Raw genomic sequence first — 26938 nt, 5'->3', positions numbered from 1 at the left:
AAACAACGCATTACAGATTTATTGCGAAAGCTAACCGATGCGCACACTATTCGGTAAAATATTCTGCTATTTCTATCAATAACTTCTGTTGAATATTCTTGTATTTACTATCTATTAATTTGCTCTGTATATCAACAATCAGCTTTGAATACGACGCTGCTAGCGCCACATCTACAACTACGAACGGATCCTAAACTATCCAAGCACAACGAAGCGATTTAATTACTGCAATAGTTAACTATTGAAAATTAAATTTTACGTAATAACAGGTAAAATTTTTAATGACACGTTAAGCACTCTCGAATACCACATTGGCCAACGAAAATGAATATTCAATATACACACAATGACTCGTTATCAAAATTTTCAAACACCTGGATTCCCTCACTAAATTACAGTGGTTCACATCCCTTCGCTATCACTAAATTATTCATGATGCAGTCTATCACCATCCCCACGAGACAAAGAAACATCGCACAGCGAAGAAACACGCATGGGAACTCACAGTACGAACCAGACTAAATATCTATATACGGAAGTTCGAATTCAGAGTGGTTACTAACACGAGAATAACCCGGCACTAAAATTTCAATACAGAAGTGACCATGTCAACGGGCTAATCATATATAAACAAAATAAATATGAGTCCATTATAATCACTAGTGTGTATCCCAACCAAAGCAATAATAAATATACACTACAAACTTATACACACATAAAAATATTATTAACCAAATAATTATTAATCTAAGATGGATGGTGGGATTAAAAATTCTTGCTATTGTAAAAAAAAATATTATATGACGAAGCCATCTTTTAATTGTTTTGAGTAAATGACAAACATGCGAAAATGGGGAGAGAGAGAGAGTGTAGGTTAAGGTCCTACTATTTCATAATGTTCTGATGTTAAGGAAACAACAACACAAAACTCACCTAGGAACTGAAGGTTCCTAAGGAGGAAATGAAAACTTAGCCAGCTACATTTCACCCTTTTTGGCACTCAACACCCTCTTTAGCCCCGCATGGCTACGTGTTCAATTTTCACATAAGCAATACGTCGTACCATTTTGAACTTGAGTCACATAAAAAAATAATAATAATGTTTGCTTTCAGTTTTACATAAATCAAACGTGAGCGAGAGTAAAGGTAAACCAGAAGACTTTTATAGTTCAACAATTAGACATACTCAATAATTTCCAAATATGGCTGTCCTTATTTACTTAATGAAGTCTGAGTATTAGATCGCAAAACACTATTTCTGTCTATCTGTGAAATTTGATTATTCGAACATATTTGTTGTACTTACAGTTTCTTCACTTCCACACCGAATTGCGAATAAATTTTATGCCGGAAACTTTTAAACTAAAAAAAATTTTGATAACCAAAAAGGGCTTGATATTTCCACCACGGTATATGAAGAAAAGACGCTTCTACATCTCTTCCTCCCAGCTTCTATAAATCTGGAAGCTAAAATCTGACCAATGACATTTCTTCTATCCACCTGTGGCAGATGTTACGAAGGAAAAAAAAAATATCCGCTAGCATTTGCTAGTAATTATTTAACCTATATTTATTCAATAAATATAAAGGATTCTGTAAATAATAATCTTTACTATTATGGTCCCAAAGAAAGAAAATTTGATGCTACAAATCTTTTACGATTAATTATTTACTGAAATTTCTCTTTTCTTGGTAAAGCGCTGATGCTTAAGAAAGCACAAAAAAATCTATACGGTAAAAAGGAAAGAGTGGGGGGGTATGAAAAGATTTTTTTTTCTCTAATCACTGTAACGATAAGTTACAACATGCAATGATCGTGAAAAAAATCGATACCTGTCTCATGCGTTTAAGTGTTCCATTTTCAGGTGCATGTACAGGCGCCTGTAAACCACCTGCATTTTCTGTCTGGAAACACAAAATTTTATTTTGTATTTTGTCTTATTTGCAAGTGATCCACACTCATATTTTTAAGTTGGAGGCACAGTGCATTTCCACGCAGGAACATCACTCACTTTCACAGTAGAAAGTACTCATAGCAAATCATGAAAGTATGACATTTTTCATATTGAGATGATAAATGTTAAATTCATTTCTGTCACTTCCACGCCTTGATAAGTTGGGAATTAGATTTCTACCTTCGGGCAGTTATACCATGTTAGTCCATCACTTTTGAGGGATAACGTTCCTCGGCGATCGCACTACCCGGGGATTTGGGGAGGAAGCGGCCTCGGACTGTTGTTAGATACCATTTCTTCTGGTGTGAATGACGAAAAACCAGAAAAACATCAAGTTTTACACTTTTTAACAGTGTGTCCCAACTGAGAATCGAAACCGGGACTGCTCGCAACTTCCTTGAAATGTCAAAAAAAATCAGTCGAATTGTGAAATTCATTTACATTTTTCGACGTTTAATTAAATACGTATTTTTCAAAGTGATAAAATATCTAGACGTATAAAATATCGTAGAAAAAAGTATTAGAAATGTGTTTGCGATGTAGTATAATTATTAAAAGGTAGTTTTCATTAAAAAAAAAAACTTTTTCTACACCTTTCCACCCAATTTCAGCATTTTTTTAATACACCAAAAATCCTCGCCCTAGTTTCATAGATATTTTCGTTAACCTAAATAGTGGGGAGATTCACCCTGTAATTTCCGAATGCTTTGGAATAGAAGTACTAGAAATGACCGTTAAACTTCAAAAAGTGTGTGCCAAATTCCATGAAAATTTTATATAAACGTGGAAGATTCTTTTTTTTAATCGGAAAGAGGGGATGGAAAGTAATCCATACATTCAGGAGGTTAAATTTATTGCTCACTCTTGACTCGTTTCAATCTGAAGCTCTGAAATCACAAAATATACAGGGTGGTAGGAAACTCCACCGACAAAATTCGGGAGGTGATTCCCGACACCGAAACAAGAAAAAAAAAAAAAAGTCCTTTTGCACTTTTCTCTAGGACACAGTTTCGGAGCTACATGATGCCGAAAACCTGGCAAAATACACTTTAGAGCGCTATATCTTCTCTATTCGAATGATAGAGGCAAGGCGGCATGGTCACCTCAAAGGAACGAAACCTGCTCTATTCAAAGATGGGTATGTCGCAATCGTGAAATCAGTGCACAAGGGATTCCCAAAGGAGCGTAGGGACTCCCGGATAAACTGTCAGGTAAAGATACGTCAAAATAGGCGTGAATGGATAGGTTTCCCACCTGGTAACCATAATTAGTTGTAACCATGTCGAGATCTCAAACAGAGACGAATTGATGGACGCGTCATATTAGGTATGTGCGGTTGGATAACCACCAGGTATGATGGTGACCAACAATGAAGTTGTGGATATGAAGTGTGGGTGAATACACTTCGGAAGGTGACTCCACAACTGGAAACAAGTCATGAACAGAAGTCGAAAGAGGCGGCGTGTTCCAGCAGGAACCGAGAATTGCTGTAGGCCCTACCGAGTAGGAAACAGGCATGGAAGACATGGACAAAAGTAAGCATGCGTACAGGCAAACCTGGACTGTATTTTCAAGGATGATACACTACAGCTCGTATTGGTGTCCGTGATGAATAAGTATCACAAAGAATGACACTAAAGGTTTCAGAAGTCTTACAACAGTCTTACCTGTGGCAACACTAAAGATGATGCTCAAAATAACGTCCACCACTCTGAACACAGGCATTCAGATGTCGTCGCACAGACCGGTGCACACGTCGAAACGTATCTGATTCTTCCCGCAAAGCGTCACAAGCGGCTCGGACGCGTTGTTCCAACGTTTGGATATCAGGTACCGGAGTAGAATAAACAATAGTTTTGAGATGTCCCCATAAATAGAAATCCGCAGGGTTCAAATCCGGCGACCGGGCAGGCCATGACAGGACCGCCACGCCCGATCCACTTGCTCGGGAAAACAGTGTTCAAATAATCACGCACCGGGCGACAGAAATGCGCCGGAGCACCATCGTGCATATACCACATACGTTGTCGTAAGACCAACGGCACATCCTCCAGAAGCGTAGGAAGTGTCTCGAGCAAGAAGTTCAAATAGATAGGCCCAGTGAGTCGTTGTAGAAGAACAACTGGTCCAATGAGATGGTCACCCAGAGTCCCTGCCCAAACGTTGATACGAAACTGGTGCTGGTGGCGGGCCTGTACCATTCCATGTGGATTATCCACAGACCATAGATGACTATTATGAAAATTCTGGATACCATTCCTTCCAAATTGGACTTCATCTGTTAACAAAATGAAGGAGAGAAAACCGACAGTTGTTGCCACCAAATGGAGAACCTGATTACAAAAGCCCAGCCTGGGAGGAAAATCCCCTGGCGATAGACCCTGTACCCGTTGCAAATGATAGGGGTAAAAATTGTTGGCATGAAAGATCGACAACACCCTCTCATGACTGACATTATGCTGATGGTCAAGCTCCCTGGAACTTACACTCGGGTCATCGAGCACATGTCGTAAAATACGTTCTTCGGCATGCACAATGCGTTCCTCATGTGGTTTTCCCGTGTCATACATGGCAGGGTGAAACGTTCCGGTCTCACACAAACGACGAAACAGCGTTGCAAATGTTGTATGATGTGGTTGGCGTCTATTGGGATATCGATCGTTGTATAATTGAGCTGCCTGACTACCATTTCCATGTGCTTCTCCATACACAAATATCATCTCGGCCTGTTCCTGATTGGTGTAATGGGAAATTGTTACAACACACTACACTATGAACGTGATTCAGAACACACAACGCAGCAGTTGCCCACTTCAACTTCACGGATGACTTTGACAGACAAGGTAGGTCTGCTCAATGGTGATGTATTGTTTATTGGTTGTGCACTCAAGTGTTTCTTCCGTGCTAACTCCTTATGCATCGGAATGACTTGGACTGGCAACTTGGGGGTCCTCTCGAGGCAAATCAACGAAGTACGTATGTAGTGTGGTTTAGCCGTATGGTAGCTATGGTCCTCTGTGACCGTGCAATGTTCCCGAAAATAGTCAACGTGTTGCTGTCAGCGAAATGAAACTACTGCTGTTTATATATATATATCTTGAAAACAAATAACATTATTGGAAAAACAAAAACATAGTGCACTAGATAATATTCTGCATGTGATACCGTTATCACAACTCACCTATCTTCTTTGGGTGTGCCGCTATTTACACAACCCGCAAAAAATGCTAAATCTTTCGGCAGTTGCAAATGGAAAGCAGATAGTTGAGTTGTGATGACGGTATCACATGCAGAATCATAATATCTAGCGCACTATGTTTTTGCTTTCCCAATATTTGTATTTATTTTGAACATATTACAGAAAAACTATAAAATTTGCGGTAGTTTAATTTTCGCTGTGATGAAGACCCTTATGCAACCACACACAGCGAATATGGTGTGTCCGCCATTTCGTCTCTGAGATCTCGGCATGGTATAACTAATTATGAAAATGAAAAGAAATCTTTGAGTTTTACGTCCCACGGTTATGCCGGTTAGGCTAAAGGAGACGGTGATGATGAGTAATGAATGAAATGGTGGAATGAAGAAAGTGGGAGGAATCGGGAGAACCCCGAGAAAACCCACGCACACGGTGCTTGTCCACCACAAGGTTCACTTGGCGGGGCCGGGGATCGAACCCGGGACCCCAAGCACCAGAGGTGAACGCTCTACCACTGAGCGACCGCGGCCCCAACTAATTGTGGTTACCAGGTGGGAAACCTATCCATTCACGCCTATTTTGACGTATCTTCATCTGACAGTTTATCCGGGACTCCCTCACGATTGCGACATACCCATCTTTGAATAGAGCAGGTTTCGTTCCTTTGAGTTGACCATGTGCCGCCTTGCCTCTATCATTCGAAATAGAGAAGATATAGCGCTCTAAAATGTATTTTGCCACGTTTTCGGCATCATATAGCTCCGAAACTATGTCTCCTAGAGAAAAGTGCAAAAGGACTTTTTTTCTTGTTTCGGTGTCGGGAATCACCTCCCGAATTTTGTCGGAGTTTCCTACCACCCTGTATATAACATTGTATCAAAATCTAGCGAGTTTTACGTAGGTTATCGTGGAGCTCGAACAAAAAATGGAGAACGGGAGATGTAATACCACTACTTATTCTTTACTGATTTCAAGTCCATGCAGAGTGAATGATTTGACGCCTTTAATAAAATGTACAATACATTCAAATCGAACAGTTCTAACGGAAATTATTGTGGAACATACGTTTTAAATTGCGAGTGGGGAACAGGTGAGTAATCCACGCCATATGAGAGGACTGAATCGAAGAAAATGTATATTACATTGTATCAAAACAGAAGGAATTTTTAAAAAAATATGGAGGAACTGTAACTGATTGGAAGGAGGGAGGGGAGGATAAAACCATTATTTTATTATTTGCTGATTTTAACTGCTTTCTTGTACAAGGAATGATTTCTAAGCTTCAAAGAAAATGTACGATATATTACGTCAAAATCGAATGAAATTGGAAAGTGTGGATTCAGATTCGTTCTTGACAGACTTTAATCCTAAGCTGTGAACATATTCAGAAATGCAAATGCTATAAAGTAAATATACATTGAGATTTGTCATTACCAAAAAATGATCTTTCATTGGAAAACTGTCTTGCGTGTAGATGTGTAAACTTGCATTATGGAGTGATTTTACCTCTTTTCCTGCCTTTATACTTGATGAATTTTAACCCCAAACAATAGGGTTATTGCTAGAAGTGAAAGGAAGGCAAACACTTACCAACTTTAATGGAAATCGGATTAGTTTCACGAGCGTTATCGTGGAAGAGATAAACACTCAAATGCCAATCGACTCAAACAGCAGAGGCTTTGCTAATGCTTGCTTGAATTATAGCTTTGAATAAAAAACACTAAACGAATACATGGAACATGCTGCTATTCATTGATTATAGCTTTTTCAAACTCATCTGAATGGCTGAACAGACTTCAAGAGTGAAACTGTTTTAGTCACAAAAGGCTAGGTAGCGTAGTTGTTAATACAACAGCATATATTCCCAGTCCACTCGAACAATTTTACCATAAATTACAGTACTTTCAATATGGCTTCTTGATCTAGTTCGTATCTGGCACCAAAATTAAACCTTACTCTGGTTCTGAGCAGCAACAACTTACCTGTTCAACCCAGCTTTCTTGATGTTTCACAAGGATATTAGCATCTGCTTGATCATTTGCGACGAGATCTATTGAACCAACCCACTAGAAAAGAAAATAATAAATGTGAACATCTTAATATGGTTACTATCTCGTGCGAAACTGTTTCTGTAAATCTATGTAATCATACGAAAAAGTTTTAGAAGCTTCATTATCTTTATTTCTACACAAAATTATATTAAACGAAGAAATATTTGCTAAAAGCTATAGAATACATATTGAATACTTAAAGACATTAAAAAACTTACGTTCTCTAAATGAAAAGCACACCACGTATATTTCGAATATGTCAAAATACTATTCAACTCATTAAGTAAGTGGAACATACTCCCCTTATAACGTATTTTTAAAAAATCACAATGTTTCAAGCAAGTGATATTTTAAAATTTCTCAAAAATGACTCAACGAAACAAAAATCGCCTAGCTGTATGTTATCAGTCTAATAGAAGAGTAAACGACTGAAAAGTTGCAAGAGAATAATAAAACTAAAACAAAAGATAGGCATTTTCCTTCCTGGATAAAAGTAAAGGCCCTTTATGTCTTAGGAAATACATCATTTTGAAAGTCATTTTTGCTAAATACCACTCATAGGTTCAATTAAATGGATTTCAGAACTGTGCTGAGTTACAAGTGTGGGCACGGCATCAACTAGAGATGAAAATTTCTTCAACTCAAAGTTCAAACCCAAGTTTAACTACAGGTATTATTTTTAAAAGACGCTTCTGAAGAGAACGTATTAATCAGAAAATAATAAGGAGATACATTAGCTCCAATGGCACTGAAACAATCCTTAGAAATTAGAATTATCAACATAAGGTTAAAATTCAACATGTATTTACGAACTAAGTTAACTGAGTTGAGTTGATTTTGAGTTTAACGTCCCGTTAAGCAGCAAGGCTATATGAGACGTGGACCAACTGATTGACGTGGAATCTGAACCACATGAGCTCCCGCCGGGAATTAAACCCGGATCTGCAACGAAAAGACGCGTACGCTAACCGCTTAGTCACGAAGGAGCTCACTAAGTTAACTGAATTCTACTAAGTAACAAAATTCTTAACCTGAATGTTGCAGTACTTTTAATGAGAAAATAAGTTTCTTAACACTTACATATTTTAAATTATTATCGGTTTTTAAAAAAAGAACCAGTAATTCGTAATATACGCACAGTTCCGGAGGTAAGATATATATTTTTTTTTAATCGGTAATATGAATCCCATGGTTTAGAGTATATTTAATGAATTTCATTAGAACTCAGACACCTATTAATTTTAACAAAGTGCAACTCTTATCTACATACTTTGAAGCTAAGATCTCTCCCTCTAAGCCTAGCAGCAAGAACTCATTTCTCAAAATTAACATCAGTAAACAGACTTACTATTACTAGTTGGCACTGCTATTTCAAATTGTTTACCAATCGACTACGTAAGTCAATTACTAACAAACACACTGTGCAAGAACTACGAATCTGGAGTGTAGCAAGACATTTGTGTCACGCTGTATAAATGTATAATTTATATACGGATCTGCAACAGCAAAATAAATGAACATATTTACAAATTATTCATCTCAGAAATACAATGTTTTACACAAATCGTCAACTTTTAGAGTTACGAGCTAAATTCAGGGATCATAGTGTCTTAGTGGTAGTTTGCTTACCTTTGATGCATGGGGTTCGTTGTTCGATTCCAGCTCCTGCTCACCGTGTACTTGGGTTTTCTCGGGATTCCCCCCGTTATCAACTTACTTCATTCCACCATTTCGTTCATTAATCCTCGTCTCCCTTAGCCTCGGAGCATAATCGTGGACAGTTAAACTAAAAAACTAAATTTAACTGAAAGATCCAAACAAACAAGATCACATTCAGGAAACTACTTAATTTTTCTTCTGAAGGGATTGTTTGAGTTACTCGTATGGTATGCTTTTAAGCTTCCTGAAATGTACAGTACTTTGGTGTAACAATAGCAGTTCAAACGTTCATTTTAATAGGCCAGAATCAGCATCTGTTTTCGAAAGAAAATACTATACAAGTGAAAACATTTTAAATGGGTACCAACCAAGAAATGCAGTAATCTCTGAATATGAGGTTGTGAACCTGTCCGGTCTTTACCACACAGAACTCGAATATTCTGTAAACAGTAGGTTATCTAAAAACTATTGTGGTGGACTAACACCGTATGAGTAGGTTCTCTCGTTCTCTCCCACTTTTATAATGTCAATATTATCATTTACGTCTTCCATGTCCTCCACAAAGTTCACTTGGCGCGAGCTCGGATCGAACTAGGGACCCCAAGCACCGGAGGTGAACGCTCTACCACTGAGCCACCACGCCCCCAAAACTTCACTGTATTTATTAGCAACATTTCAGTATACAACAGAAAGTGAGAACAGTATACATAGATCGCCAAAAACGGATGGGTGGAGGCTATCTGCAAGCACTACTTACTGTATTATCTTCGGTACTCTTACAGAATACACAGTTGTTTAATTAGGTGTTTATATACTAATTCTCTTTACATTATTGGGTTTAGGTTAAATGTTTCTACTTTCTGAAGCATTTAATATTTATTTCGTCCAGATTTCCGTTATACTGACTGGATATCAAACTAATATACACAGACGTTTTCAGTGCCAATAACTTTAATCGTGTGAAAACAACTAGTTCTAAAGCAACTAAATTTCTCGATTAGAACATCCAACACCAGTTGTTTCGATCAAATGACACCTAGCTACAAGTAAGGTAACCAAGTAAGGTTTTAACAATTAGTACACATTACGATTTTTTTTTTTTTTTTTTGTAAATATGTTCACCCATACCTGGTTTATCACACCAGAACTCAACATATATTGCATGCTGTCTCAGTTTACAGTTACATACATGAATTCAATTAATATGAAGCTACTTTGTATAGAAAAAAAAAAAAAAATCATTCCTATTATCTTGTAAGGAGAGTTGGGGTTAACTTTACAATGCCCGCTCCAGCTGGTATCCTCATCCATAAGCGAGAAATTACACTATGTTTTATGAAAATGAGTGAAAATTTACCTAACCTCAAGTTGACACGTTCCTACCCCTACTCTACTTATCCCTATCTTACTCTACCCTTTTAAAGTGTTTCTACTTATCAACGCGCAGCTGGAGCACTTATTGTAAAGTTTACCCACGAGTTGCATTTCTGGGCACTCTCAGTGTAGATTTATTTCAGGACGACTTAACCGTTAGAGGTACTAAGTCCGGGTACACGACGTAACAACAGTAAAAATAACCACCTCGTGGCAGGTAACCACTAAAAACTAAGGAATGTTATCAAACTGGTCAGAGTATGACGAAGCTGGTGGGCTCACACGGCAGCACCCGAAACTGGCGCGTTAGCGACTCAAAGTATTGCATGTAAGCGAGATTAGTCGAACTTATTATGTTCCTCCTCTTACTAGATGTCTTTTGTGTCAGACAACTTTATAGTTCCAGACATGACTTAGGTTTTTTGATAGCACACTACATTCGCATACAATTTTAGTGCATTATAGCTTTCTTATGGACTATTACGTGCTTAGAAGCGTGCATTTGATTTAAAAAAATTATTAGGGATGTCAGAGTTAAGATCCGCATATATTTTGACTACTTATGTACATATGTTTCTTTTGAAATAACATTAGATATCATTTCTGTCAATTCTACAAATTTATGCATCTATTAACTAACTATAACGTGATTTATATTCCTCTTTCTCTGTAATACATAATAAATTTTAATAATTTATTTCGACCTATAGGCTACCTAACCAGCATTGTATAATTTTCTTGTTAATGCAAGGGCTCAAACAAGAAAGAGAAAGTAGAATCTGCGGTTCCAAATATATTCCGCAATTCCTTTCTCCGGAATTTATTCGGAGTAATATGACAGGAGCTAATGTTCCGAAATTGTTGATAGAACTTGTTTAAATTTTTGAATAAAAGTAAGGTTGAAATTCATTACTTGTCAACGTTACTTGTATATTTTTCTTTCTTCGCTAAAAATAACAATCTGTTTTTCAAGTCTCATAAATTGGATGATGAAAAAGGAAAAGCGAACAGAAATAAATTAAGCGTGTCTCCGTCCTTGCGTGGAATTTGACTTTCACTTTATACGAGAAGGAAATCGCTACGTTATATCGAATTTAAATTATTATGTATGGCAACTTACGCTTCTAATATTAAACATTTTTATAGGCTACCTACTGCCAAATCTAAAGAAAAATCAATTTTCTATCCACTCATTACTTCTAGCGCACCCATAACAAGATTCAAATACACAATATACCTAGTAAGTTTACATCTAGTAGATATTTAATTCAGACAGAAATATAATCTCGCAAGTCAACAAATCAATGTCCTATAACAATTCTACTTACATATTAATCGTTCTATATTATTAAATGCACATTTTAAAAACTGTTTTAGCTTTTTGTGTGCCCTTCGACCTTCCATCTCATGCTTGCAATTCCCGTTTCTCTTAAAATTCCGATTCCATACTTACTATGGTGAACTTTTTGGTAATTGATATTGATTTTTAGTTTCGTACCCAGTTATGTGCTTTAAAATGAGCTACACATGCTGCTCCTAATGCGCCTCTTCCGCCATAAATGAACACTCTTCCCATTACGGCAGCCATTGCTCTTCTAGCACTTCTCACTTCTACGATGTGCTTGAAGAAGAATGCTGGGAACCGAACTCTGTGACGTCATTATGGCCTAGTTGGGTTAGGTTTGGACATTGGAGATGGAAGGTTAATGAAAATTCTCCGTTGTTGGGAATGTACTGAATGATACACGTTTATATCTTATATAAATATTGACACTCGAGGGTTTCCAGAAAATATTGAACGAAAGAAAGAATAACTGAGTTTGTGTTCTTTCCGAAATGTCTCGACATGAAGGTGAGTGCCATCTCGTCGTCTTCAGGTTCTTCTTTGGTGTGAGTACGCACAAATGGATGAGAAAATCCTGTGAAATTTTATATATACTTGCGAAATTTCATTTTTTGCAGTGTAGAAGTACAATGCAAAGTACGTATATAAGTATAGTGAACATATTTTTTGGCTGTGGTGAATTACATATAAACTAGATAAAATAATAATGCATAAATATTTCTTAATACTTACCTATCAACATAAGTAATTCTCGTATGATATTTTATTATGCTGAAATTATTTCAGTTGTGAACTGTCCCTTTATGTACATATTCTAGTGTTAGAGAATTTTAATTTCATTGCGTATTTAGAACATAAGGGAAAAGGAAATGTGAGGCAATATCTTAAAATAGTTTGATTTGCTCCATACATGAATAGGCTTAGACTATCACCTGTTTAATATCCTACGTTTTCATTTTGAATGAATCAGATGGGTCCTTTTTTGTGATAAAGATATTGTTTGATAAGGAGGAAATAAGCTTATTGCAAAGTTTGTGTAAACTTATAATTACTTTCTTTTGTCCGATATTTAGGCCTAATTTCCGGAATATTGTGCAAGCATTTGCTAGGTGTAATTACGTACTGTTTGATAGTCTTGTACAATTTAAAATAATATTAGATAAGCCTATTGCATTCGATACATACATTTGAGGACAGGTTGAGAATATGCTTAGCCCAAGAACGATGGTTAATGTAGAACCGTGAAATACGGATATTTCCATTTGAGTGTAATGGGATTTTAAAAGTACTTGATGTGGATAATTTTATTTGAAGTTTTGTAAATATGTTGTAAATTCGATGCTTAAGAGCTTCCCCCCTCCTATTATACATTAAATAGTGACATAATTGGTGAAAAACTATACACTGAAAAATATTTCGAGTAGTATCACGAACTATTAACTTTTATGCACACCCACACACATATAGATACATCCCTATTTCGTACTCAATACATATCTAGGGTAAAGTTCAGTAAGTGGTAATCAGTTTTTGATGATTCGCAGATAAAACCTTGAACATATAACTATGTGTTGAAAATATTTTAATCACGAAATGAACTGAAAGAAAAGATTTCTTTTTCAGTTTTATGTCCCATAGTTATGCCGTGTAGACTAAAGAAGACAGTGATTATGAGAAATGAATGAAATGGTAGGATGAAGAAAGTGGGAGGAAACGGAACAATCCCGAGAAACTTCCCCCACAGTGTTTCTACCACGAAGCCTACTTGGTGCAAGCTGGGATTGAATCAAAGGTGGACGCTCTATATTGAGCCACCACAGACCTACGAAATAAACTAAATAAAATAACAATAATGGTAACAAAACTGGGAGTAATTTAACTAGGGAGTTAAATACAATACGAAATCTTTGCCTTGGCATGGCCTGTACGATGAGTGAATGAAATGGAAGTAAACTTAAACAGATCACTTATCAATATAATGCGACATTAGTTGTTCCCATGAAAGAATAGGTAGCCTACCAAATTGCAAAGTGCACAATTTTTCAGGTATATCTTACTAAATGAATTATAGGGATCAAACGTAAGCAATTGTGTATTACAATAAAGCTTTTGAAGAGTTGGCTACATCTATTTTGAAAGCAACTAATGAATATAAGCAGCCAACTAGCTCTTACTGAAGTAGCTCCATATTGTTATTTTAATTATTTTGATTGACTTATTTATTTTTACAAATCGACCAAGAAAGTGGTGTGCTGCAAGGATTACCAACGGTTGTATCGTATATTATAATGGAAAGCGGATTTTGACAAACTCTTTGTGAAACCATTCATTTCTTAACGTCTTGCTTTTCTGTGCATATGAATGCTTACACTTATGTCTTGACAGTAGTGCTGTGAAACTATTGGCATTGTATCGAGGAGCAATTCCATGTTTGAACACACAGTCAAAGGTACTTTACTGTTTACCTTGAGCGTGTTGGTTGTGTAAGTCTGAATAAAATATCAAATAGTACCTGCGTAAAACATTAGCGTTTACTATCTCTCAACAAATAGGAGCGAATGAAGAGTATATGTTCCGGTAAGATATAACGTAGCCCTATGTTGAGGTTGTCAAAAAGACGCGGAAATAGCGGTATTAACTAAACATTGTGTGACTATAGTCACAAGTCTCTTGATTTCAAACGATGAATCTCCGTAGTGGGCAACATTTTGTGTGTGGAGTTCTTGTGAATTTTCCCACTTCAGCCTTACTTGCCAGTTCTTAAAAGGGTTATTCATTTATGGTGATCGCTTATTTTGGCTCATAGGGGATAACGTAGGACTTTTCAGTAAATAGTGAAATTCATTTTATTCAGAAAGAATTAGAAACAGTTATTTCATTCATTTTTAAAACCCAATTTCGAGACAATGGTGACGTTTGGTTGCATCTTAAAGTAGACACAACTGTATTTGAATTTGAAGAGTAGGCTGTTTTTTATATCGTACTTTAAGACTTACGAATTGTAATGCAAACGCTTCTCTTAATTTGTTAGTTTTCTAAGGTTGTCGGTGGATAAGTTTGTTAGTAGAAGATAGATTCAGTAGCTTAAATGAATATATATATATATATATAATATCGAAATTTTTACATTGCTCGAGAAATATCGGTCGTTATTGGGTCATTCCACGGCAGTTCAACCAAGACTTTTAACCCACTATCTCAGATTTGGATGAAATTTGGTAGTTATATAACTTTTCATGCTGATTAGAAGTGTGTAAATTTTATTGCAATAGCATCAGTGGTTCAGAAGTTATTGCATTTCAAAAGTGAGGAGAAAATCCATTTTTAACAGTCGCAACACGATATTTCCCCGTTTTGGAAGAACACTAAAACAAATCATATTTTTATTCAGATTGTTTTGAAGTTGTTTACCATTAAAACATGAAAACTTTCCTTAGAGCTGGTAGAAAAGTCATTTGAAAGGTAACATTTTGAGAAAAAACTAGAGCGCCATTTTGTAAACTTGAAACCTTGATTTCTCAAAATCCCCATCATGGATTTCAATGAATTTGTTTTTGTTTTAAGCTTATTACATCTAGTTTCACAAAAGTTGTGATGGGCCATCGAAGCACTGAGGATATCCCAGTCAGTGTTGCCAACTGATTGCGAAATAAACAATTTCCAATAACTTTCATACGATTTAACCTATCCACCCCAGAATTGGTATAAGTACTCTTCGGTATCTTAGAAACACGTTTGTGAGCATTACCACTCCTCCTAAGCAACCCAGTTATCAGGGTTGCCAATCAATTTCAGGCTTGCCTGTCACAGCGTTAGACGTATCTGTGCCACATTTTGCAGTAAGCTTATTACATCTATTTTCACTATACAAAAATTGTGATGGGCCATCCAAGCACTGAGGAAATATCCCAGTCAGTGTTGGCAACTGATTGAGAAATACATTTTTTCCAATAACTTCCATACGCTTTAACAAACCCTCTCCCAAAAAATATTGGTATGAGCACTCTTCGGTATCCTGGAAATACGCCTGTAAGCACTACTACTCCTCCCAAGCAACCCAGTTATCAGGGTTGCCCGTCACAGCGTTAGACGCATCTGTGCCAACACTTTGCATTATTAAGTGCGACATTACAAATATACGAAATCGTGTGGACCAAATACCCCTAATTACTAAACTACCAATTTCGTAAAAACATAATATATATATTCAATTAATACAGAACACTGTGTTCGACATCTTACCAACCTGTACGTAGGGCTCAAGACCCATATTTACTCTGCTTTCATTTCCAAACAACAGCGAAATTCGTCTTTTTCTTTCTAGCTTTGAGAATGTTCATGACACTACGAAAAATGCTACATGATTCAACGTTCTAAATCTTTCCGAAAGTCAGAGTTAGTGAATGTATTTGAAGATCTTCCAAATATCGCTTACCCCGCACAACGGAGGGCGTATCAGCTAGTATATCTATAACAAGTAAAGTCTTATACTGCTGTTCTAATGTAGTATAGTCAGGGTTGGCAAAAAAACATGGTTTTTATTGGGAAAAAAAAACAAAAAAACAGTTTTTTTTTTTTTTGGTTTAGACCAGGTTCTTTGGTTTAAATAATTTACTCTATGTATTTATATTAGATATGAACAGAAATTAGTTTGTTTTGCCTTGGTGTTATTATGCAACAACAAGGTTATGCTGGAAGGGGTCACATAAGCTTAAAGCGGAATCCAAACCGCTTCTCGACTTACATCCAGGAGAAATTGTCCATTTGGACACGAAACCTGGACTAATTGGTCACAAATGCGATTGCCGATTCACTCATGAAGGATTCCTGATAAAAATACGTTGTACTGATCTTTACATAGGCCTACTTGTTAATATAATTGTCAAGAGTCATTTCAAAAGGACAAAAAGATAAACATTTAAACAAGTAAAAACATTATACCAGAATTATATATAAATCGGGAAACTCCCGTCTTAGCCATTGGGAGAATCCTATTATTACTTTAAATGTATTTGTATGTAAAATTTTAAGGTCAACGTATCATAATCACTAGGCTAAAACTGAGGTATTAAATTACAAATTTAGTATGTAAATATCATTCAATAAAATTAAAGTCAAACCCAAGTTGATGTTGGAAGCTACGTTGACAATTGATAAATTTTGCCAATTTCTATCAATATATTTAAGCAACCTTGGCTTCTTTATAGAACAACAGGCATTCATTCAAGTAGAAATATATAATTTGGTTTCATTTCGTATGTTTAGGCTTAACATCCTTATAAAATACCAAAGTTATCACGGAGAAGACTTTCGCTTAAAGGGACACCTCGAATCACTACTTGGTTTACACTTGAAAGATGGGTTGTGTTTCGACCGAGAATTGAACACGGGACTCCTTGATTAAAAGGTGAAAAGTAGATAAACGTAATGCGGATGGTTTGATATGTAGAAATGTCACCACGAAGTTCACACAATTTAAAGCATTTTTCGTTCTTTTTTTCTTTTTTGGTTTAAACCAGTTGATTTTTGAAAAAATCAGTTGGTTTAAACTACCTTGGTTTAAACCAGCCAACCTTGAGTATAGTTATTGTTAGAATTAAGGAAACTATTGTATCTCAATGTGATTCCTCCAACTAATTATGACTATTCAACACAAAAGTTACTGCATTCTTTCAGATGATATGAACATGACATACCAACAGTCTTTCGAACAGAGAAACTGGTAATGTCGGATTTAAAACAAAATTTTACTCACGTAACAAAAGTTGGAATATTTTACTGATGGGTGTGGAGCCCAATATAAAAACTGCAAAGTCTTCTTTCTTAAATCTTTACTTCCATGCAAGTGATTTCCATAGTATGGTGGCAAAATGGTCTGTTTTTGCTACCAGCTTTGGAAAGTCCTCATGCGATGGAATTGGTGGTGCTTTTAACCGAGTTGTGACAAAAGCAAGCCATCAGAGACCATTGTCTGATCAAATAAATATATGTATCCTTATGTTAAATTTCTGTGAAGAAAACATCATTGGCACCATCATTTTCTTTGTGTACAAAGAAGAAATGGCTGTTGTTCGTACCACACTTCAATGGAGATTTCTGAGAGAAAAACTATTCCGGGAACACGTGCAATACATTATTTTGAAAAAACTGGTCCGTTAAGATTAAAGCGAAGCGTACAGGTCTGGATGAAGATTTTAGTTAGTGAATAGTGATGAAGGTGATGCATCAGTAAATATCCGACATACCCATGGTCCATCTCCCTAATTTTACTGGGCTGAAAATGATTCCTGTTGTGTTCCGTTTACTCACATTTTATGTAAAGTTGATATAACAACTGCTACTGGCAGAACCTACCAGTATCTCCAAAGTCTCTGCAAGTAGTTACTTCAATGTGGGAAACGTTTCCAAAGAGCACCTGATGTTAATATCTAATTACAGCAAAACCGAAGAATTATTTTATGTGACATAACATGTAGGCCTATAATACTATCAAGCTTTAGTATATTTGCTTCTTTGGTAGTTATTTTGATTAACATTTGAAAATGCTAATGCCCATTTAGTGTTCAGATTATTGTATTTTTCCCTTACCTATAAATTTTCGAAACTCTCTGTTTCTCCTCCGTGTTTGGATGGTCCATCGCAATTTTTGTATAGTAATAAGGTTACTGCAAAAATGTGGCACAGATACGTCTAACGCTGTGACAGGCAATCCTGACAACTGGGTTGCTTGGGAGGAGTAGTAATGCTTATATACGTATTTCTAGGATACTGAAGAGTACTTATACCAATTTTGGGGTGAATATGTTAAATCGTATGGAAGTTATTGGAAAATGTTTATTTCGCACAATTGGTAACACTGACTGAGATATCCCCTCAGTACTTGGATGGCTCATCACAACTTCTGTATATGTGAAACTAGATGTACTAAGCTTAAAACAAAAACAAATTTATTGAAATCCATGATGGGGATTTTGAGAAATAAAGGTTTGAAGTTTACAAAATGGCGCTCTAGTTTTTTCTCAAAATGTTACCTTTCAAATGACTTTTCTGTCAGCTCTAAGGAAAGTTTTCATGTTTTAATGGTAAACAACTTCAAAACAATCTGAATAAAAAAAGAATCATGTTTCTGGCATTAATAGGAACCGAAATATGATTGTTTTAGTGTTCTTCCAAACCGGGAAAATATCACGTCGCGACCGTTAAAGATGGATTTTCTTATTTTTGAAATGCAATAACTTTTAAATCGCTGATGCGATTTCAATAAAATTTACACACTTGCATTTAGCATAAAAAGTTTTATAACACTGCCAAATTTCATCCAAATTTGAGATAGTTGGTTAAATTTCCCCAAGATTTTGGTTAAATTGACGTGGAATGACCGTATTCGCAATTTTAGTTTAAAGGAAGAAACAGTTCGTTTGATGTCACTCTTCTCATATTTAACAAAAAACTAATGTAGTTCCAATATTCTGAAACGAAAAGATAAATCCATAAACTACCATTTTAGGATTACATATTTAGTATGTCCTCCAAATCCAACGACGGCTCCGGAGCAGGTACTGTGACATAGTGAACCGTCGTAAACAACTTCGTTTATGCATATCGCTGACGCGTCTGCTCCCTAGGGACACCCTACCCTCACTGTCGCTCGCCCTCCCCCCATGTGCTCCTACTCTGACACGGTTAGGTAGCATCCGTGCTTTTTAGTGTCCACTTAGCACGGGTTGGTTCGTGTTTTATGTTCTGTGGTTTTCATGCCATATGTCCACATTGTATTTATACTCATCTCACAGCTACAAATAGCAAACTGTAATCACTACCTGATGATTTGGGGGAGAAACTAAATAATAACCCCATTTTTTTCAATGTGTGTATTGTTTTATCTATACATTTATAACAAAACGTGTTAGCTAGATTTGTGGATAGTTAGTTATGATAGGTTATTTCCGTATAACGTGGTGAGGGGAACTCCTGAGTGGAACAAATATCGCTGGTGTTTTAGACTTTAAAAAATTGCTTAGCTATTTGAATTCTTTTCGTGAGATACACGTGTCCCTTAATACTTCGAGAATCGAAGTAAATGTTTTCCGATAGGAAGGGGAGGGAAATATTTTAGTGAAAAGAGTAACAGTGCTATGATATCTGTACTGAAAATGTAATTTTGTTTCCCGGAATTAACATCTACAATTTAATTATGTGCTAAAACTTCAATTAGTCACATGGTTTAGGTGTTAAAGTCATAATTAATGTGGGAATATATAGACTGACTAATACATTTATAGAGTTGTTTAAAATTCCCGAAGGACGGAGTTGCTTTTGTGCTGTTCCCAAAACTTCCATCTGACATATATTAATCTCATATAACATTTAAAAAAAAAAACAACTTACATCTCATGTAAAATAACAGTTCAGAAAAAAGAATTTTGTACTTTCTTTGTGACATTGCATTGTTCTTCATGATAGTAAGTCAATAATGTAACGCAAGAGGATAGTTCAAGATTTTTTTCTTAGGAAATTCCTTAGAAAAAGCTTTCAACAGTACACAAAAGCGAAATGTTGGGTAAAGAGAAGAACAACGCGCAAAAGTTTAGTTCTTTATTTGATAATTTAGTTATAAAAGAAATGTGTAAAACATAAAGTTTATAAGCTCTCACTAACTTTCAAGCTATAGTATTTGAAGTCCGTACAAAGGGATGGTTCGATTGTGAGCGCAATTTAAGCATACTATTTTGCAAACAGGGAAAGTGACTTTTGTGCCTTTATGTCTGTATCTTTGTTCAACGTACTATTCTTGTGATACCTCCTGATATTATAAATACATTAATTAAATAATAAAACTAGTTGCCTACCAATCGGGCAGGTTAGTAAAGTAATGCACGTTGAAAACCAATCCAGGTAGATACCCTGGATTGAACTTCCGACTACTGCATGTTATTGAGCAGAGTTACAACAACTAAATGTTGTGAAGGCACTTTCTTAATTGTAGAATCCACTGCAGAGGGAGTAGTTGAATAAGGAAACTAAATAAAGAAAAGAAGAAAACGAGTTTTCATCATATTTTCCTTTTTTCGTCTCTAGAAGGAGAAAGCCAGCAGGTTGTTACGAAAATGCTTTAAATGAATGCATCTTACAGAGCATGTTAGCTTCTAGCGAAATAAAAAGGACGGCTTTCATACTGATTGACAGTGTAATATTCGCGTTTTATTGTCGTAATTAATATTGTTTAATGACATAAAGAGAAAAGTTAAATTGGAGAAACAAATAAAATGTATTCTGTTCTGGGATACCAACTTCGGGATATCATAGTTCTTAGTCCTTCATGAGTTTCGGACTCCTCTCTTATTGGGTTTCTCACGTGTTACTGTAGGCCCATATCTCATATAGCTTCACTGTTAAAATATTCAAGAAAGAAATACTTATATTTTCCTACAAAAGGAGTAATTGTTAGTATTAACAAATAATTACTAAGAGTATGATGTACATTCCAGTGAATGGTCTGAAAATTGAGACCACAGTAATTAATTGATGCCATCAAGTTCAGGAAGCAAGGCGGCTAGGTATTACACCGAACCAATCGTGATTATATAATCCTAAGAGTTATGTTAAACAGTTGTCTTGCCACGTCTTACATAGCTTCGCATAAAAATATCTAATACGACATAATAAGTATGCGGAACAATTTGTTTATTTATTTGAAGAAATATAAACATAATATCATTACATACTGTTTTAACTTACATGAGTTACATTAATAGATTTGTTTTATAAAGAACAGACTAAACAGTAAATGAGACTACATATGTATAGTTAGGGCTTGAAAAATCTTGCTTGCAAGTACTAGCCGGCCAAAAAAAATCTGCTAGTCAGATGGAATAAAACACGTTTTTGATTGGTCGTATTTGACTCGCCAAATGTAAAAAAGTACTCGTTGCTGGCGAGCAAGCGAGTGGATTTTTCAAGCCCTGTGCATAGTTTATAATTATAATTAAAGAAACGATTTATATACGAAATATGGTATTTTGTTTTGTCGGTAACTGTAGAAAACCAATCTTACAGCAATCATTATTGATACACCTCCTACTGTAAGCCATCACTGATGTTAACATGGTTCATAACAAACACTAACACACCAAAACGTACCTATATCTTATTTCATATTTTTGGACAAGTTCCTTCGGAATCCCATTAGCACGATATTTCCTTACCTACTATCTTTGTTATTGGTTTCAACAGAGTACTTTGAAATGTATTTCTTTATGTTGCTAAGAATATGTGTATCGTTAATCATACACACACCAGTATACCAGTAATTTTATTAGTTTCAGAATGTTGAATTTTATCATAGGAGCGAAAATTTGCCAAATTTCAACATTGATGGCCATTGTTTTGAATGCTTAATAGTATTGTGTACATTTCACTGAGAATCAATGTAATTACAAATCAATAAAGTATAGTAATTCTCGGGAGAAAGTCATGGTAAACACTAACATTTTTGTCGACCATTACGGTATACATAATTCTAAGTAGTAAGAAGTTATATTAAAAGAAATAGAAAGGTAAATTGCACGGGAATAGAAGGACGCAGTACTAAAGAGAAGTAAAACCTAACTTCTTACGTTTTATACACATTACACCTTCATGTAACGATGCAGAAACCAGTTTTTCTTGGAAAACGTTTTCTTTTCATGATTTTGTTATTCAGTTACCATTGTTGTTTCAAATGCCTTTACAACAGAACAGTATTCGTGAGTCCCATTTTCAATCCGGATCTGATTAGCTTTTGATTTGTTTTCGAACTACCATTGTATTTGTTCAAAGAGAGTAATTGACGCATATCAGTAATAATAATGACATTTGGCAGTTAACTATTATTGCCTGCAGTGTAGTCAAATCTGTAGTTTCGGTTTTCTTGCTATTGGCTCTCTCAGCAAAGCTAGAACATATATTATAGTCAGTTCTTAGCAAAATGTTTGCGTGATTTCAAGTAAATCGAAATGTATGTTCAAAACAAACTTTTTAAAAAAAATTAATTTAATAAGTCCTGAGTTCAGATTTTCCATACTCATAGAGATGAACAATCATTCATTTTTTAAAGTTGTTCAGTTTCCCATTACGTTCCATAATTCAATAGGATCTGGGGCACTGACATTAATATGTAGAATCAAGTAGCTTGTGCCAGGATGTTTATTTTCTTCTTCCAAGATGTGTATCGTTTTCAGTGGTACACCCATGCTCATTAAATTTTGTGCTTATACTGTAGTTGACGATTTTTCATATTCATTACATTTTTCTTTCCGTCTTCGGCAAAGTTGAGTGATTAGTAAGTGGAGATGATGTGAAGCATTTCTTATATAAAAATATTACCAACAGATATTAACAAACAATAAAAATATAAGCAAAAAACGAAGTCGACCTGGAATGAGTGTACTCTGGCATTCTTGCTTTGGATGAATTTTTCCAAGCAACGGAAGGAAAGAAACTGCGAAGTTAGCATTCAGTAAAAGGATCTGAATATGGAAGTGAAATAGAACCAGAATGTTGTATCTTTTGGTCTAAAATAAGTGGCTATGTTGTTTGGCAAATATATGTAGTCTTCTATAATCAAGATTCGTACACAAATAAGGATGAAAAATCCTCGAAGTGATGCACTAGACAATAGTAATAGAAAACCAATTTTTGCGTCAAAGTCTAGTGGGTGGGAGTAAAGTTACTGCTTAGGAACCAAAAGTAGAAAGTGTTTTGACCTCGATTGACCACCCACCCCTGCTTTATTTATTTTATTATTTTTATTTTACTATGAAATAGTAAAGTATCGATAAGGCATTAATGTCAATGAAAACTGAAACTATAGGATAATGAAGTAAACAGAATTTTGTATCTTAAATGTGACAGATTTATTTATGAGAGTAACTCCATTCATACATTGATCATATATATATTCGCCTTTACATGGCGATTGCATTCAAAGAACAGAATACGAAAATTAAAGCATATTTAAACTGTTAGTTATCAGCGCACTGAAATGGAACTTGGATAGGAGGAACGATCAATAAAAGCAAATGGAGGCGTCAGATTGTGAATACTGAGAAAAATGGAACGGAAATATATAAGGAGATGTTACAGCACATGTGGTAAAAAAGGGTCACACAAGAGATATTGCAGTTGTAAGGGTAAAAGAAACCAAACGAACATTATTTAAAAAGAAATAGTATTCTAATCCAGATGATAAAAGATATGAAAATTTAAAGTAGAGGGTAGGAGGTCAAAATTTATAGACAACATGAAACAGACTGTTCTTATAAAATCGAACTAGTTAGTGGCAAACCTTCGGGCGCGGAAACATCTCAGTTTGCGGAAAGTGACCTCCTAGTCAAATGAAAATACTTACAATGACGTGACTTTGTTGCGAAGACACGATCATAAATTAATTAGTAAGTAATTAAAGATCACCTCCCTTTTGGAACAGGACGTGAAACATAAGGGCTATACGTGGATTTGAAGGCTCCACAGTTTCTTGAATTTGACATTAATGTAGGTGATATAGCGAACATTACACTCCTGTTTTCTTTATTTCCTCTGGTTGCCCAAGATCATTTATGTTCGTTTTGCCGAACATATTAGGCTATCCAATTATATCCCATATCTGGACATTCAGCCATATTATTGCTATTTCGCCTAAAATTAGTTAAAGGGAATCTGTACTGAGAATTGGAATATTTCCAACTGTCTCTGTTTTGCAGTTTGAGTTGTAGGTGTTTCCAGTTTTCATTGGTCACTATGATGATTTATCGAACAAAACTTTTCACTTTGGCGATTTATTTTTTCTTTACACAAAATTTCTAAACAGAACACTACCTTTTGATTGCTTGTATTCCGTCATTATCTTTTAAACATTACATTTTAGTCTTCTCGGTTCATTTTTCTCCTCCATTCAAAGCAATTTATATCGTAGTTAACAAATATAAAATTAAGAAACAAACGAAGATGAGAGGACTTCGCATATTATGAATTCACTAGTAGTCTTGAAGCGGCCAGATCTCTATTAATTTTATTTTTCAGTTCATCACGGTTTTCCCATGATGAGCCTGAAGGAATGATATGGTGAAGCATCTTTAGTCAGGAGTCCGTTCACAGTACTTGAGGTTCGTGCTTCTAAACACGATGATCGCGCGTTATCCGTTACAATAGACACAACTGTATATCTTATGAACATATCTAGTTGATAAGGCTAATAGAGTTGGTAAGGCCCCAGTTGCAGTCCACGTTACAAAAATAGCTTGCCCAGATAAGGGTTAATAGTAGTAAAATCTAGCCAAAAAAGCCTCTATCATTCGTTTCGACGAGCATCTGTGAGTCGGTCTATTGTGAAACTTAACCAGTTTTAATGAAATTTGCTTTGTATCTTCGTCCAATCTGCGGAAACTACCCTGTGTTGTTTGAGGTTAAAATTCATCAAAAGCAAAGTGATACATTGCACTCCATGTTACAGGTTTACACATAGGTTTACATTAAAAGTTGTTTTCCAGTATAAGCTATGTAAAAATTATTTGATTTTGATAAAACTCAACGTATATTTTCATTACGGCATTCTGACCTTCCTGTTCGTTGCGGTTGAAATCGGTGGCTGAGATTTAATGGTTTAAATGAAATAAGCTCCCACAAATCTTTGACTTCCCTCATTTACTATAATAAAAATATACTTTTGTTCGATGACGTTCGACAAAGTGATTTGATTTTGATGCAGTATGGCGTATATTTTGTTTAGGGCTTCACAATCTTCGCTACTCTATAGTTAAAATTGATCAAGAGGGAATTATTATATTTATAGTTTTTCATGTAATATAGTGTTTATATTCTTCTATGGCATTTCTGATTGAGATTAAAGTAAACTAATAATGGCGGTAAATTGATGCTAATCAGAGGTGAATTACCCCTCAGTTGTTCACGATAACTCTCTGTGCACTTCATTAAGTCTTATATTATGATATTTCTGAGACTCACAATCACTACCATAGTTTGGAGTTAAGGCCAATCAAAAATGAAATAGTTTGCCTTCTCGTATTATTACAACTTTTACTTTACGGGAATCAATTAAAAAGTAACAGCAGATTTCTGCCACTCCCGGTTGCAATAGAGGAGCAAAGTTGAAGATGGAAATTGTTCTTGCTATACTGAATCCACATCAAGGAAACTATTCTTGCTATACTGAATCCACATCAAAACCTGCTTATCGCTATCTATGACTGTTTTTCACTATGGTCGTCGGCGTTGAAACCGTAAATCACAGATTTCAGCTATTTCTGGCTTCAATAGAAGAATAGAGTTCTAGATAAAACTCATTCCTGAGATGCTGAATCCATATCAGAAACATATTACACATTATATTTGACCATTTTTTATCCGTATCGTAACCGGAAGTAATAATGTATTTTTACCACTTCCGGTTAATATAGAAGAATAAAATCGAAGATGGAACCTGTTCTTATGGTATTAATTCTATATTACAAAACAACAATTTCACTCTTATCTGTTATCGATTTTCACTGTTGTGATCAGTATTAAAACAAGAAATCGTAGATAACCACTAGTCGCAGTTGACACACAGGAATAAAGATTAGAGCGAAAGTGCATAGAGAAGATCCTTTATCTCGATCAATATTTAAGCCGAAAATGGCAGTAAATTTTTACCACTGCTGGTGGTAAAGATATTCACTAGGAGATGGAATCTTCTCTTAATGCGCGGAATGGATTCCAAAAGACAGTTTGTCGTTATCTGTTACCGTTTTTGTTCCATGGCGATCAACGTTGAAAATGGAAATGAGTGTTTCTACCACTTCCAATTTGAATCGAGAGTTAACGAAGGAGATGGAACCTATTGTTTGGACGCATAATCGATTCCGAAAATCTGCTTGTCGCTGTCTATGACCGTTTTTACTTAATGAAGAACAGTATAATTCTTATTCTGGGGAGATAAAATTTAATATGTCTAGTTGGAAATGTGGAAATGAAAATGTATTTCCAAACAATACGGAAACTGTCATTATCAACAACAACAACAACAACAACAGAAAAAAAAAACTTTCATCACCAAATTCTAAGTTACTTTTTCTTACACATAGCGAAATTTAGAAAGATAGAGGAAATTTTATGGTTTATTAGAATTGCAGCATAATGATAGTTAGTTTATACATCTGGCGTAATCCTAATATGCATATTCATAATTTCATCCGTAAACAAAGAACTAGACGAAGTAAGGTACAAAATATGAGAAACGAAGCGACCACACAGTTAATAATTGGTGTATCCGCGTTTATTAAGCACCAGGATTTCGACCTACCTTTGTAGAATAGTTTGT

General features: G+C 35.5%; 2 protein-coding genes across 7 annotated transcripts in view; one reads left to right on the top strand and one right to left on the bottom strand.

Annotated features, from left to right (window-relative positions):
• Dhpr (dihydropteridine reductase) overlaps positions 1–11870 on the bottom strand; it is a 35738-nt gene extending 23868 nt beyond the window's left edge. Inside the window, exons 1-2 of the mRNA XM_081767751.1 lie at positions 11737–11870; positions 7137–7220 (exon numbers count right to left, since the gene is read on the bottom strand). Of these exons, the coding sequence (XP_081623877.1) occupies positions 7137–7220; positions 11737–11826 (174 nt within the window). The 5' untranslated portion in view covers positions 11827–11870. The remainder of the gene's footprint in view (positions 1–7136; positions 7221–11736) is intronic.
• An 83-nt stretch (positions 11871–11953) lies between these two features.
• The window catches only part of LOC145692409 (E3 ubiquitin-protein ligase KCMF1-like), a 129972-nt gene continuing 114987 nt past the window's right edge, over positions 11954–26938 (top strand). For 5 of the 6 annotated variants that reach the window (XM_081767723.1, XM_081767737.1, XM_081767718.1 and 2 more), the window contains exon 1: positions 12090–12219. In XM_081767723.1, the coding sequence (XP_081623849.1) occupies positions 12147–12219 (73 nt within the window). In that variant the 5' untranslated portion in view covers positions 12090–12146. Of the gene's footprint in view, positions 12220–26938 lie in introns of all 6 variants that reach the window. The other variant, XM_081767740.1, reaches the window with a different exon arrangement.

The sequence above is a fragment of the Thermobia domestica genome, chromosome 1 (assembly GCF_964235325.1).
Source record: "Thermobia domestica chromosome 1, izTheDome1.hap1.1, whole genome shotgun sequence".
NCBI classification, from domain to species: domain Eukaryota; kingdom Metazoa; phylum Arthropoda; class Insecta; order Zygentoma; family Lepismatidae; genus Thermobia; species Thermobia domestica.
The sequence above is the reverse complement of the archived record's forward strand: the minus strand, read 5'-3'. Positions and strand labels throughout refer to the sequence as shown.